This window comes from Ixodes scapularis, unplaced genomic scaffold, assembly GCF_016920785.2.
Source record: "Ixodes scapularis isolate PalLabHiFi unplaced genomic scaffold, ASM1692078v2 PGA_scaffold1__304_contigs__length_218370807, whole genome shotgun sequence".
Lineage (NCBI taxonomy): Eukaryota > Metazoa > Arthropoda > Arachnida > Ixodida > Ixodidae > Ixodes > Ixodes scapularis.
This window is the reverse complement of record NW_024609846.1, coordinates 66,336,358-66,351,394: the sequence shown is the minus strand read 5'-3', so window position 1 is coordinate 66,351,394 and position 15,037 is coordinate 66,336,358. Positions and strand designations below refer to the sequence as shown.

Genomic DNA, 15,037 nt, shown 5'->3' with positions numbered 1-15,037 from the left:
TTGGATCAAGAAATGAAATTAATTATAATTAATTCCATATGTTGATCCTAAGTCTTTTTAGGTGTTTGCATTAGAGAGAGGGACCTAAAATGACTTTGAATCATAAATGAAATTAATTATTATTAATTCCATTTGTTCTTTAAAAGTCATTTTAGGTGTTTGCATTAGAGAGAGGGTTTGCGATGTCGACACCTGATTCATTTTTGCATTCGGTCGTGATCGTCTGCTATGCTAACTAAAATTCAACAAGTAATGGGTTAATACTTAGGGATGATTTCCTAAAAAAGATCACAGTTGAAAAGTAAGACACGCGCAAAATAAAAAAAAAAAAAAGTCCCTGGCGCGATTCGAACCCGGAACTTTCATGCCGCGACGACAAGTACCGGCGCTTTAACCTCTCGACCACAGCAGAAGGCGTGAGGCGCTGGCGCCGGCAGAGGTATATAAATTTACTGCTACCGCTTTTACCTCGTGTGGTTTTTTCTTTATTTTGGCTCTTATTTACCCTCCCTGGCCGTAACTTTACCTGCCGCTCCCACAGTATAAAGGGGCGGTCAAATGGACTCCAGTTGCGAGTCCCTGCAATCAGTTTTTGCGGGCGATATTAGGCTTTTGTGCTTGAAGCGATGCGGGTCTCTCCGCCATTAGGCAGGGACGCTAGGTACTTCGTTGTCCCCATAGAGCTGGTCACGTGACGCAAAAATCCCTCTTGACCGCGGCCGCAGCCGCAGCCGCAAGATGAGCAAACCGGCCCTGGGCACCTGAAGATGGTGGAGTCTTTTCCGGCTTTAAAATCGGAAGGTATGTTATCCACTTCGGCATAACATGAGTGATAAATCACATTCGTTGTGGATAAATGGCAATGCTGGAGGATGCGTCTCTGGTCAACTCGAAGGAGGAAAAGAGAATGATAAAGCACAAGGGGACGGAGCTACGTTTATCCGCTAAGCTTGCTACTTAATGTTCATTGTGACCTTGATTCGTTATTATGAACGATTTTTCTGGGGAACAAAGGTGCCCATATTAACGAGACATGACTGTACCTTGTTTTTCTGATAAGGGGCCAAAAACAATTCTTTGACGCTTATGATCGACACTTGGGACTAAAAAAAGAAGATAAATGTGAAACCTGTTCGAGTATCCAGAGACAATTTAAGACCGGTTGTGTTCATTATTGGCAGACCCCGAAATTCTAAATTTTTCAGATGAATCCAAATCAGCCAAATTTTTGCTGGCGAATGTATTTTTGATTTATCAGAAAATGCAGAACCCTACATATAAGCCGTGTCTTGGTAATGTGGACACCTCCATTCCCCAAAAAAATCTTTCATAATGCGAGTTGTCCATAATAATAATGAAGGTTAAAAACACAAACATTACGTGACAAGCATAGCAAACAAAACAGTTTAGTCACCCAAAACATAAGACGGAGGTTTGAACTAATACTTTGAGTCATACTTTTCTGCTACCTGGAAGGGGCAAATGACCTTTGGCTTGAAAGCCCTAAGAACCCTACAACTTTAGGTGCGCATGTCTTCTCAAGAGGTTCAACGGAGACAGTGGTGAATCGCCGGTACACTGTATGACCTATGCAGCCCACTAATCTCTCTTTATGTTGCGGACTCACATCCAAAATAATGAGGCGGGCAACGAACTGGGCAATAGCTAATTCTGGATACACATACAACGTTTGTGGTAGTCTTTATTTTTTGTGCATGTTTATGGACCGGAGTCCATAATGAGGCAAAAACGCAAATTTTCCGAAAATGTGTGTCTATAATCTGAACTGCAGGTTTCTATATTAAAGACCAGCTCCAAACAAATCCGGTGCATGCAACTGCCCTCTTGGGCTACACGTCTGCCGTTCTCGTGACTTCACACCACCGGAATGCACGGGAAATTTCGAATGTTTCATTTTTCATTCTCTGTCTTCTCAATAACTGCTCTGAATTTAAAAAAAAAGACCAAATAGCACGCTGAGATGGGCAAAGACAGCGTATTCAAAAAATATAGTTAGATTCAGTGGCTCAAAAAAACTGGCACGGTACCCCTCTAACGAGTCAGAATTGCATGCCCAGGGAGCGGTCTTTGAAAATTTTGTCCATATTGTGGGTGTATCCATATAATGAGACAAAACTGCAGCTAATTGATTTATTTGAACTGTCCAGAATTTTTAACAAAAGAAAACTTGTGTTAGACAGCTAATGTTACTATTTGCTTTCCATGCTTGGCAGACAATGGAAACAAGCTTGTCCGTAGAATGAGGCGGATAATTACAGGGATCTTTTAACTTTTATATGGCTCACATGCGCAGAAAAACCCAGGCTCTAAGCTCTCTACCAACACCCCAAAACGCATATCTGGCATCTTTCGGCTTCACTAAACGCGAGTTTGTTTCTAAACATGAGTTAGTTACTGTATGGTGATGAGATACATAATAATGAGGCATGATTGCATAGATAACCATTAAAACCGTTGCAATTATGTCACCAGCTGTCAAGAAAGGGGTTGGCCTTTATCTAGAACTTACATCTGGGTGGAGAAAGGTCAAACTTCTTTCCTTCACCAGGCATGGCAAAACGTACAATGCAGCCATGGTCAAGACATCTGCAATAACAAAAGTCATCATGACATTACAGCAAACTGCCTATTCTAAGCATAAAATGAATTAAGGACAAAGGCAATGAATGAAAGCCCTAAAAAATACCCCCAATTTCCCTCAAGAATGAACCCAAACTTATTTGTGCGCTATGCCCTACCATTTTCTGGACCAGCGTCCACTCCTGCAGCACGACCGTCGAGGTCGTCGAAGAACGCGGCAAGGTGCCTCTTCTTTCTGGCAGCCTCCAAGATGCGTAGGCTGCTGTTGGACAGCCCCTCCAGCAGCTTGTCTTCTATTGTGCAGCCTGTTGCTGCCGTGAACTCCTGTTGGAGCTGAATGAACAAAAAGACAAAAAAAATAATGTCAACATATATTTAACCATTCATTTTGCAACGCTCCAGATTCACACCCCAAGAATACTTACAAAGGTGCCGCACTTCAAAGCAGGATATTTTTCCACGATTTCCGCCACACTTGGGTTAAGACTTGTGACCCACAACCTCCGTGTGGGAAACGTCCTTGCCAAGGAGTCCGTTATATAGGCCACATTAGGGCTTGACTTTTGCATCTCCTTGTCCATGCCAAGGACATGGCCCTGGAGACTCTCCTCGTCCTCTCCATCGGCTGGCAGCACGATATTCTGCAGTACATTACAAGAAAGTAAAGAATTAACATCAAAACCCATAAATGTTAAAAATTATTCTTTGAACAATATTGTCATACGGTGCCAGGCCTTGTCACTCGTTTAGGCTTCGGGTCCTTTGGCACCCTCGCCTGCTTCTGCTGCTTCCGTGGTGGAGCCCCATTTTCGCCGTACCCTTCTTCCGTCTGGCGAAGCTTCACACGTTCACGCTTCGCCTTGAAGCGAAGTGCGAGGCGCCAGGAGTCCTAGGAGCACACACGAGAGATTGGAAGAAGCAATGATTACAAACTATATGAGCAAAACTAAATACAACTACGAGCTCCAAGTAAGCAGGACGTTTTCAGATAACAGCAAAATATGCCCGGTGCTCATTTTTAATTTTGAGTAGAAAAATATATATTGTTGCCCTTAATGATGCAAACAACAAAACCGTGAAAAAAAATATTTGTCCCCAAGAAAAAAATTTAGAAACACCTGTTCAGTCCGGAGTGCTTTCTGCGGATTACACAAGGTGGCCATTTCAGCCAGCTCTCAACAAAAATCTGGTGAGGCTGCGGGCCTAGAAATATTTATTGACACAATAATTACAGATAGGACTGTATCAAATTATTTATCATGGATTATGGCGATCAGTATTTTGAAATAAAAAATCGCTAATATGGTACATTGCGCAATGCTGCCTAAAGTTTTTTTTTTTTTCTTTGCATCTATACAAGCTGGGGGTTCCAAACCTTGCCAGCGTGTTGCCCTGTATTTGGTTAATCTTTGCGAGAAAAATTGCTGTCCTGGTCAGCGGGAAAATTAAAACTTCAAAATTTTAGCAGCTCCCATTCCTGCTGGCCGTTTTTAAGGAGCTGATAACAACGCAGCTGGCTCAGTGCAATGTCCATTTCAACTTGCGAGAGAGACGCAAGAGCTGAGAAACTCGACCGGCTCCGTACATAATCGAGTTCACAGTTGTCAGGAATTGCATCAGAAGCGATTTCTAGCAAAATAAAGGTACCATTTCATTGCTCTATTAGCTTCATGCTATAATCAAGGAAATACAGTGCTTCGTGTGCGCTGATCAAAACCGCGTGTGTGAATGCGTGCATATTTCTTTGTAGTTCAGAACAATGTATAAAATCTCAACTGCAATATTCAGCCCCCCCCCACCCTCCTCCTTTTTCTTTCCCGTTGTGTAAATCCTGGCTACTCCACTGGCCATCAGAGCGGCGAGATGTTCGAATACAGCCCCGGCAATACCTTTAAAGGGTAACTGCAAAGAAAAAAGATTTTTTTTTTAAACAGCCTAATTTGGACAAGCATGTCAAAAAACAAATTTTCTGCGAGAAAAGAAATTTTTTTGAAATATTTATTGTGTGAGACTGATTTTAGTTCGCGGCTATTTTGTCCGTCTTAAATCGCGTGCCACGAAGTTGGGTTTCCGTGACGTTAATCCCAATCGGCTGCTATACAGCTCATTGGCTAAGACTTTGATTGACAGCTTAGATCTTGTTTGTTAAACCTTTGTTATATGTTGCAATTTCCTTTTGAGCAGCATATTTTTACGTTTAAAGAATAACCCGTGTGATGAGTTATTATTCTTTGCAAAATGTTTACAAGACGGGCACTTCCGTTTGGATTCATACCTCAACAAATAAAAGCTTCGCCATTCTTTCATGGCCGCCAAAGTCTTTGCTCCCGCCTGACTCGCCTACCTCGACTAATCGTTTCGCCGAGGTGATCAGCGTTTCCTGCTGACCCAGGTGCTTGAGTGAGACTTCTTGAAGTGAAGTAGTGTGTATTTAACGGCTGTCGCAGGTGTTAGTAATAGGAAGCGACGTGGGGTTTTGGCTTTCATAGTGCGGTTCTCTCGTTTTTCTCTTGCTTGCTTAGCGTGCTTTCTTTTTTTTTGCGCTTGTGCGTGAAAATACTGACTTTTCAGTGATGTCCGATCCCCACAGCAAGCCAGCAGCCATGTCGCCCCGAAAGGAATGCTATTTGGCTGGAGGCAATCAGGCGTTCGCGTAGCGACAAACGTGTCCAGTTACGTTCTCGTCATACCGCTCCGGAGGCCATCAAGATTCGCACCGGGTGCATCGAATGTCCGCGACTAGACACAGCTGTTACGTAAAAAAACCTGGCACAGCCAGGTTATTACGTAATAGCTGTCCGCAAAAGCCTTCGGACGTCCGAATTCTGCGTTAGCCAACAGATTTTGTTTCTCAGCTTCTGAACCATCTTACGTGTTGAGGAATGGGCACCGCTATTCCATTCCAATTCCACTCCGGGGAATTAGAGGTTTCAATAATTTAATCCCTTTCAACTCCTAGGCATGGGGACACCGGGCCCATCCCTACTGAAAAAAACCATTTGAAATTCAAACGGGTGGCAAACTGGTCGCCCGTTTGAATCAAACCTGTCGATCCGTTTGGATCAAACGTGATTATGGGATACGGGTACCCGTTTGGAAACGGTACCCGTTCGAAACCGTACCCGGTTGATACAGGTGCCCGTTTGATACGGGTGCCGTATGGTACGAGTACCCGTTCGACATAGCACGTGACCACACGTTTGAACGTGCCCTTCGAAATGGCAAATTATGCGCTAGCCCTAAATGGGTATCGTCAGGGAGGTTGGTTATCTTAAACATATTTAACACGTCCCGAAACTCATAAACGTATTTATAACATGGAGAAAACACGTAGAACAAATGCACTCGCGTAGGTGCTTGTAAGTGGACAGGAAAACCGACACAAAAGATTGTTTTCAATTCTCCTCGAAGTTTATTACCTCTTCTGTAGACAAGTACAAACGTGCAAGCGATCTGTGAACACTATACAGGTAGACTTTCGGGGAAATTATTCTCCTGGCTGCCGCGCGAATAGGCGCTGCATAATTCTTTAGATAATTTAGAAGAGTACGCGTAGAAGAACGGTCAATCGTTGCCAACACGTAGGTTGCAGTGCACTTACCATAACAATAGCGGACTTGAAAGAGGTAATCCGTGATATTTTTCGACACGGTGAAAGCAGGACAACCACACAAACACAAACGAGAGGGAACGGCTCCTTGGAAGTTTCAACACGATGCGGCGCACAAGCTGTCATTTGCCGAACCCAACCAAACCGCGAGAATTTGCGACTTCTTTGAAGAATCGCTCGTTGCCAACATACACGTGGGTCTTTTCGAACACTGATAGCTTTGGTGCACATCCAATACGTTGTCGAGAGACATCCCAATAAGACCGCAGGGTTAGGCGACAGATTGAAGCAGGTAGGACGAGCGAACTTCGAGCAGCAACTGACAACAAGCAGACAAAGAAAAAAGCGGCTGCAAGGCGCGCCCTTCCGGATCTCGATGCTTATCAGCGTGTAGCTCGCGTCGCGCGCTGCTGTGGGTCACGTGACAGGGGTGACAAGAGAGGAGGGAGGGGGCGAGGTCAAGGCGCTGGGACCACCGGGACAGCCCCTCTCCCTCTCCCCAGGCATTCCAGGGAGATGCGTTTTTGTAGTCCCGAAGAACAAACGCGCGCGTGCGCGCGCGCTCGAACTTTGGAAATGGCGGCGGGGCTGCCAGAAGCTCGGCTTGCGCCCGAGCGTAGAAAGAACTCAGCGCAAGCTCGTAGTTTGAGTGCTGCAACGGCGGGCGTGCTCTCGCAATGCTCGATGTTCTTGCAGCCGCGTGTACGCGTGCTACCTTCGTTGCGTCTTGAATTAAAGTGAAACGGAGTCGAGACGTACATTCTTTCACGCGGTCGCGTCTTCTGCGAGAGAGATTCGAGCTGAATAAGTAAATTGAGGCAACAAAGATGGACAAAGTATTAAAGGTCTGTCAAAAATATCGGCTCACCAACGTCGCGCGTTTACGTAAAACAAAAAAAAAAAAGGTGTTAGTTTTAGTTGCAGTATAATCGAAAATCAGCGCAATTGAAATATAAATATATTTGCATTACATTGCATTACGCGGACGATCTGAAATCGATGAACCGGCGCTCCCAGCCTTCCGGAAAACATTGGCTGCCACGGCTGAAACGCTAGGCGTGCCCACGCCGCCGATCTGTACGTTCAATATCAAACGGGCTCCGGAGAGCCGTTTGATTAAACCGGTGCAGTTTGCAACATGGTCGCCGGTTTGAGCAAACGTGCGACCACTTTGCCCAAACGAGTCGCCCATTTGCCCAGGTGAGCGACCCGTTTTTATTTATTTATTTATTTCCAATACTACTAACCCCATTCGGGGTTGTTGTAGGGTGGTACAGTTTGAGATATTACAAGCAGAAAAATAATATTCAACACACAATTTGCAGGTAAATATTCAAAGCAAATATAGAAGTCGCGAATGAAAAATTAGTAAACAACTTCAATACAATAGATACACTGCACTTTTAAAAACAGCATAAAATGTTAGTTTATGATGAAAAGTGGGCATCTACGTAATCGAGGAAGATTTCAATAGAAGAGGAATGAACAACGTTTTGAGGCAGGTGGTTCCATTCGTTAATGGTTCGGGGAAAAAAAGAGAATTTAAAGCAGTTATTATGAGCGACGTCTTCCTCGTAAAGCTTGCCATGGTTGTACCGTGTTAATCGTTTGCTTGTATGGATAAGATAATTTTCTTTTGGTAGGTTGAAATGATCGTTGGCTAATTCGTATAGAATTTAAGTCTAGCTGTTTTTGCTCTTTTTTCTAAAGAGGAGAGACCCAGTTGTCTGCAAAGTTCAGAGGGAGAGACGTGCCTACTATACTTATTGCAAATAAACCTCGCGGCCATTCTCTGAACTCTTTCTATCTTATTGATGCCGGAGACTGTGTGGGGAAACCAGACGACGTTGGCGTACTCGAGCATAGGACGTATTAAAGTTTTGTAGGCTAGTAATTTAGTGGCAGGAGATGCAAATTTTAAGACTCGTTTAAGGAAACTCAGTTTGTTTAGAGCTTTATTAGTTGTGGAGTGAATGCGTGAGTCCCAACGTAAATTTTGACTTATATTGAGGCCGAGGTATTTGTATTCACCGACTTGTTCCAAGAGGTTATTGCCTATCTGGTAAGGAAAGGAGTATTGTTGTCTTTTATTGGTTATGGTCATAAATACAGTTTTATTCGAATTTATTTCCATCTGCCAGTCGTGGCACCAATTTATGATGTGTTGAAGCGCATTATTTAGGTTAATCTGGTCATTTGGGTTATTTATTTGTGAGTAAAGTATGCAATCATCAGCAAAGAGGCGAATTTTTACGTTCACATCTTTGACCAGGTCATTTATGTATATTAGGAACAAAAAAGGTGCCAGTACTGATCCCTGGGGGACTCCCGATGAAACTTTGCCTTTGAATGATGAGTGCGCATTAAGTGCTACGTACTGGTAGCGATCTGAAAGGTAGTCTTCAATCCACCTGAGAATTTTTCCTGCTCCTAGTATAGATTCTAGCTTAAACAATAGCTTTGGGTGAGATACCTTGTCGAAGGCTTTTGACAGATCGATGAATATGGCGTCAACCTGTCCTCTATTGTTTATGACAGTGGAAAAATCGTGAATGCTTTCAACAAGTTGCGTCACTGTTGAAAGGTGACGTCTGAAACCGTGCTGATATGGAGTAAGTATTTGATTATTCTCGATGTGGGTGGAGACATGGTTGAGAACAATGTGTTCGAGCAATTTACAGCAAGTTGAGGTAAGGGAGATGGGCCTGTAGTTCGCAAATTCGTTTTTGTTTCCAGACTTATGAATGGGGATGACTTTCGCTAACTTCCAGTCTTTAGGAAGTTGCCCTTTGTTAAGTGATTGTGTAAATATTATAACAAGATATTTCGTTACCCATTCGGCATATCTTTTTAGAAATTCATTTGGTATATCGTCCGGCCCAGCACTTTTTTTTGTGTTCAGGTTGAGTAGAAGAGATAAGATACCCTGTTCGGTAATTACAACATCATTTACAGCCAAGACTGGAGAATTGGACGCGAATGAGGGTGCATTACCATTATCTGTTGTAAAGACCGAAAGAAAATAATCATTGAAGGCTTTTGCAAGATTTGCTTTGTCACCGAAGAGCGTTTCTAGACTCGATTTGTTTTTTGGGTTGACATAGTTCCAGAATTTGACGGGTGAAGATTTAATAAACGATTGGAGAGTGATATTGAAAAAATTGTATTTAGCCGACTTGATTTTTTGTCCAAGATCGCTGTTGAGTAATGCCATTTTGTTCTTATTTAGAAGAGTTCTGGTTTTCTTTGCCTTCTTACGAAGCCTATTTATTTTGCGCTTTACATGGATGATTTCTCGCGTTATCCAAGGGTTTTTCTTAATTCGTTTAGTTCGTTGTGGAATAAAACATGAGACACACGTGTTAACTGCCGTTTTGAATTCGTTCCAAAGCATATCTACAGTGTTACGGTCGCTCTTGGACAGTAGAAGAAAGTTATCGAAGTGTGTATCAAAGAAGTCGAGCACGCCAACGTCATCTGCTCTGTCAAAGTTCAGAACCTTACAAGTCTGGGGATTGCCAGAAGTTGGGATGTTCGTTTTGAAGCAGCACAAAACCATCTCATGATCAGATATGCCATTTAAAACTTCTACGCTGTGTTCATCTTTCAGGAAATGATCGGTGACAAAGACGAGATCGAGCATTGATTGCGACGTTCCCTGAATACGGGTATTTTCAGTAACTATTTGGGTGAGGTTATAATGAAAACATAGATCTGTAAGGATATCTGCGCCGAGAGATGATTTTGTACATTTCGATAGAGAGGACCATTCTAAGGAAGGTAGATTGAAGTCACCTGCAATTATAATCTTACTGCTCACATTAATATTATCATTGATATAACTATACATACTTTTGAAAAACACTGAAGTGGAAGTGGGAGGTCTATAGAGAACAAGTATATAGCAGCACGTATTTTTATAAGCAATTTTACAACACAGGCACTCAATTTCTGGGCAATCGGGTAAGGGGGTACATACAATGCCATTTTTTACAAGAATCGCTACTCCACCACCGCGAGAACCTCTATCCTTGCGCAAAATCGTATAGTTTGGGGGCGTGATTTCACAGTCAAGAATGCTGTCTGATAGCCAAGTTTCTGTCATTGCTATAATATCAGGTTGGGTATTCAAAACAGCAGCTTCAAGTTTATCAGTTTTATTTACGATGCTTCGCGCGTTTAGGTTTAGTAATCGAAATTCATATACACGGTTGACTTGAGTAGGGCCAAATAGGTGACCGTAATGGCTCATACGGGGGACCCCTTTGAGCCATACGGGCGACCCCTTTGACAAACTGGTGACCAGTATGGTTAAACGGTTACCGGTATGAACCCGTTTATTTTCATATGGGCGCCAAATGGTTTTTTTCAGTAGGGATCCCCACTCCTGGAATGGCTGAATCGTTCCACTCCATTCCTCTAATTCCTAAACGTAAACATTGGCACTTGACAGCTACATTGTGTTGCCGGCATAAGTAGCATAAAGCTGACATTATGAAACGCAGACAATTGCAAAAAACGAAAAAAGCTAAATGCCTCAAAAAAGCACTCATTTTACTAAGCGGAGCGCTGGTGGCACAAAGTGTTTATTTACATTGTGCTGCAAACATTGAGAAAGCCCCTTGATATGTTAATGCTTGTTTAAGACATTGGTCTCGTGAACACGTGACACGCAGCAAGCAGCAAAACTTAAATCCACTCATTTCCTTTTTTTTTTTTTTTTTTGCAAACGTTTTCTGAATTTGGCTTTTAGGACATATGTGGCCAGCGTGTTTGTTTGGTAAGACCATAAAAATATACAGTTTGTGCGTGGTGCAAAAATAAGCTATATTACTGTATTCTTCAAACTGCACAGCAACACGGCTAGTACGCTGCTGGAAGTGACTACATGCACAGCGGCAAGAAAGCATCCTGACAAAGCACAACCTCTACAATGCAGCACCAGGGATTGTACAGACCATGTCATTAAACCTGTTATAAATGCACAAGTTCACGCTTCTTTTACAAATCTCGATATTTCTGATCATATTCAAATCAATTTTTAAGTGTTTTCCAGGCGATCAATAGAACGTCTGCTGATCTCAAATATACATTTGTTCATTGCAGTTTGTTCATTATATGGACGTAATGGGTTTATTACATGTCATTTCCTGATTATCTTGCTCATGATTCGGGCATGAGCCAACACTTTTTAGCGAGTGCGCGTCCGAAGTATTTACTTACAAGGACATTCAAGATGCACTCCGCGAGCCTTCAGTTACCGGTGTTTTGCGGTGACCGAGGTGTCTGGCTTTAACCCAAATGAGATTGTATGTACCGGGTGATGCCGTAAGGACCAATACATTTGGTAAGCCTTGCAAAATTCAAATTCCAATCGAACATAGCTCAAACTGAGCATGCGAACGCAGTTTCACAAAATGCTTTATTTCTTTTTTTTTTTTTAGAGAGCTCAAGTTGGAGGTGGTGAAATATTAAAAATAGTGCAAAAATGGGGGCCTTGCATTTTCTTTGTCCTATACTGGATGTTCGTTGTTTGCACACTGGTTCGCAAGCTTGGCAGTCATCGCCGACAAAGCTAGCTTCACATCAAGATACAATTAACAGGGTAATACCGCACCGTTCAAATTGACATTCTCCGTCTCTCCTCAAAACCACCGTCCAACTGACTTCTCACCGCCTTAAACAAGGTCCAGGACAGGGAGCACCAATGCAGACCTGACAGCTAAGACGCGCAGAAGCCAAAACCTTAGTAGCAGCTAGCACCCAGCTCTCGTTCTCAGTGGCCCTCACAGCAACTGTCATACCTCGTCTGGCACGGGACTGTCTTTCTGCAAGTCTAGTCAGTTCGATCACGTGACAAGAGCGGTGATGATAGTCTACTGCACCTTATGATGGACCACAACAGACAGAACGAGAGCCGTCGAAATCAATCCAGTGCCTTCCGAGTGTCGTGTGATCCTGGGGCAACGCGCCGTGCGTGTAGTCCTGCTCAGGATTGCCGAAACAATAACTGATCATCTTTTGGCGGCGCGTGAGCCAACGAGTTATGATAGTTCTGCGAGTTATAAGTCACCCCCGCTCCCAAATCTCAGTACAGATGCGCACGTGCACTCTCCATGCCGTTGTAAAAAAAAAAAAAAATACAAGGTTGATAAGGAGCCATGCATGGCTGTTTCTTTCTTTGCCGCTCCATTCGTTTCCTTTGCTTGGTGCTTGGTTTCTTGTTTCGCTCTCATGTAACACCAGTGGCCAGTGAAGCTCGTGGTCGCTTGCGCGTCTCTAAAAGTCCCCCCCCCCTCTCTGTTTTGACGCTTGTTTTTTGTGTTGCATTTTTTGCATATAAGTATGTTAGGACTCCACACGGGCTGGCAGTTTCCCGCTCATTTTATTTCTGAGCAATTGACTCGCTGACTGGCTCAGTTTAGCCAACCATAAATCCTAATCAAAAAAAAAAAAAAAGAAAGGGAGAATTGGGTTCATTCTATTTTCATTCGACTCCATTCTGGGCAAAAGGCATCTAATTCCATTCTCATTCCCCATTCCGGGATCACGAAAACGCGCAATCATTCCGGATTCATTCCAACTCCAGAGTGGAAACTCCGCAACACTGCTTTGCACACCATTTGTTTGAAGGGCTACAGATTTGTCTAACAGGGGACAAGCATTCAAATAAAACAGCAGCTAGTTACTCACATGTCCACTTCCTGTGGTGTCTGCAAGCGTGGGGAACATATCCACAAGGCACTTTGCAGCCTTCTCATACAGTTTATCTGGGTACCTGCCAAACAAAAAAGTAGATACATACAATCAAAACAAAACAAAAAATCTCAATGCAAAGTTGCACTAACTATTATTCACTATGAAGGATTTATATAACTGACAAACATTTTATTTGTGCTACCAGTACAAATATAACTTATGAGCATGGCAAGACCTGTCAGAACAGATGGCAAAGACACCAGAAGGTCTTCCAAACGTTGTCTGGAAACGAGTTCAAAATTTTCAATTACAATAACCCCCAAGACTGTGTCAAGCTAGAGACCTATCTGTGGCCATGTACTAGATGTAAAAAAATAAAAACAAATACCAGCAAATAGACGTTAGAGGTAAAAATATTATGTTTAAACACATACAACATAAACCGATTTTGAAAATAAACCAATATATGTTGTTCAATGCATCTGAGTATTGCTCGCCGATTTTAGGTATCACTCCCGCCAGATTTCTTCTACTGCAAAGCAACTGGATCTACAACAGCCCATTCACTATATGAACATATGGAGAGAGAGAGATAGGACAAAAAGGAAGACGGAGAAGTTAACCTCGAGTACTCAGTCCCGATTCAGTACTCTGTTCTGGGGGAGAGGGATATTTTTGACATTGACACTCTGCCTACTTGTCATGCCAAAAAAAGTATCCAGGGAGGGAAACTGGAAACCATTCTTTATGTCCACAGCAGTGACTTACAATAAAAGATTTATATACATCCTTGGATATCACCTAGCCAACAGCCATCGCTTTTGGGTAAAACCAGTTTTCCCAAGATTTGCAGCCCTAAATATTTGATGGCACAAGCGAAGCACACGCAGCTGCAGCATGCGTACGTGCAGCGACTTCCCGCTCAAATCAATCCACCGGGGACACCATAGATCATTCAACATTGAACATCGAGCATTGAACAGAAAACCCTATGTGAAGGAACTTCTCCAAAGAATGGTACCTTGATTTTAAATTTTACGAAATTTCTCCAAACTTTGTGGATCTTTCAAATCTCTCCCGTATTCAGGAGAACGCAAAGATATTTCCTATTGAATATATCACTCATTTTAAACTAAGTAGTTAAATCCAGATTCACTCGTTGATCGGGTCATTTTTCGCATCAACTAAGTCGAACCTGACGGACTAACAAAGGAAGATCCCACATGACCTCAAAAGGTTAAAGATTGGCAACTGGCTTCAGCAACGTGCTTAGCAGTTGAAGCCACCTATCGTGAGCCTTCTAGGAGTTGTCAGACTTTGACCCATCACTCAAAGTGGACTTACTTTTTCACTGCCATGAATGTGTACTCACGCCCACACAGCTTCATTAAAAGTAGGGATACAAAGAAAAACCTCCTGTCCCTCCACACCTCAAAAGAATAAGCAAGAGTATTGAAAGCATATTAATTTCGGTTTTTTTAACAGCTGTCTGAAACTGTAAATGTAACAAGCAAACCAAAACATGCATATTGGCTGATTTGAGTTGTTGTAAAATAGGAGTAAATTTAGACCAACTTTTACTTACATATCATACAGACACAGGTCATGGTAGAGCCACTGGATCAGTCTGCTTCTGCAACCCACATAGTGACCTTTAGTATGCTTTTGCATTGCCTGCGTGATGTCAAGGGGCACGGGAGGAAGCTTATACTCCGACGATTTTTTTGACGGAGCTCTGGACGTTCCAGGATCATCTTGCATGATGACGTCCATGATCCTAGATACATGAAATGAAGTGGCATGATAGCTTCGATCAAAATAGTTAACCATTTACAATATAAGGATGCCCTCGATTTAAATATTTCTTAAAGGAGTATAGACGCTGTGGGTCGTATCTTGTTTACTAAGAAATATGCACACTGCATCACTTTTCATGACATTTAACTTAGAACTTCCCAAGACACAGTAAATAATTTGTAATTGCATTGGTTGTACCTAATGGTCTCAATTTCTATAGACAATTGCAAGCATGGCGCCACAAGTGGTGCTCCATGCGTGCAAGCGCGAGCAACGCGCGGGAGAATGTAGCTTTGGCAAGCTCGTAATCACACGGGCGTGCCTGCTCGA

The 15,037-nt window shown here is 42.8% G+C and overlaps 1 protein-coding gene and 1 long non-coding RNA gene across 2 annotated transcripts in view; both read right to left on the bottom strand.

Moving 5' to 3' along the window:
* LOC115316675 overlaps nucleotides 1-3,207 on the bottom strand; it is a 101,744-nt gene extending 98,537 nt beyond the window's left edge. The window contains exons 1-3 of the mRNA XM_042290213.1: nucleotides 3,027-3,207; nucleotides 2,760-2,934; nucleotides 2,531-2,607 (exon numbers count right to left, since the gene is read on the bottom strand). Of these exons, the coding sequence (XP_042146147.1) occupies nucleotides 2,531-2,607; nucleotides 2,760-2,934; nucleotides 3,027-3,182 (408 nt within the window). The 5' untranslated portion in view covers nucleotides 3,183-3,207. The remainder of the gene's footprint in view (nucleotides 1-2,530; nucleotides 2,608-2,759; nucleotides 2,935-3,026) is intronic.
* Nucleotides 3,208-3,446: 239 nt separating this feature from the next.
* Nucleotides 3,447-14,571, bottom strand: LOC121836075. The gene is made up of 3 exons (XR_006077772.1): nucleotides 14,496-14,571; nucleotides 12,905-12,989; nucleotides 3,447-3,490 (listed from the first exon to the last, which is right to left on the bottom strand). It is a non-coding gene; the product is annotated as an uncharacterized LOC121836075 (long non-coding RNA).
* Between the last annotated feature and the right edge of the window lie 466 nt (nucleotides 14,572-15,037).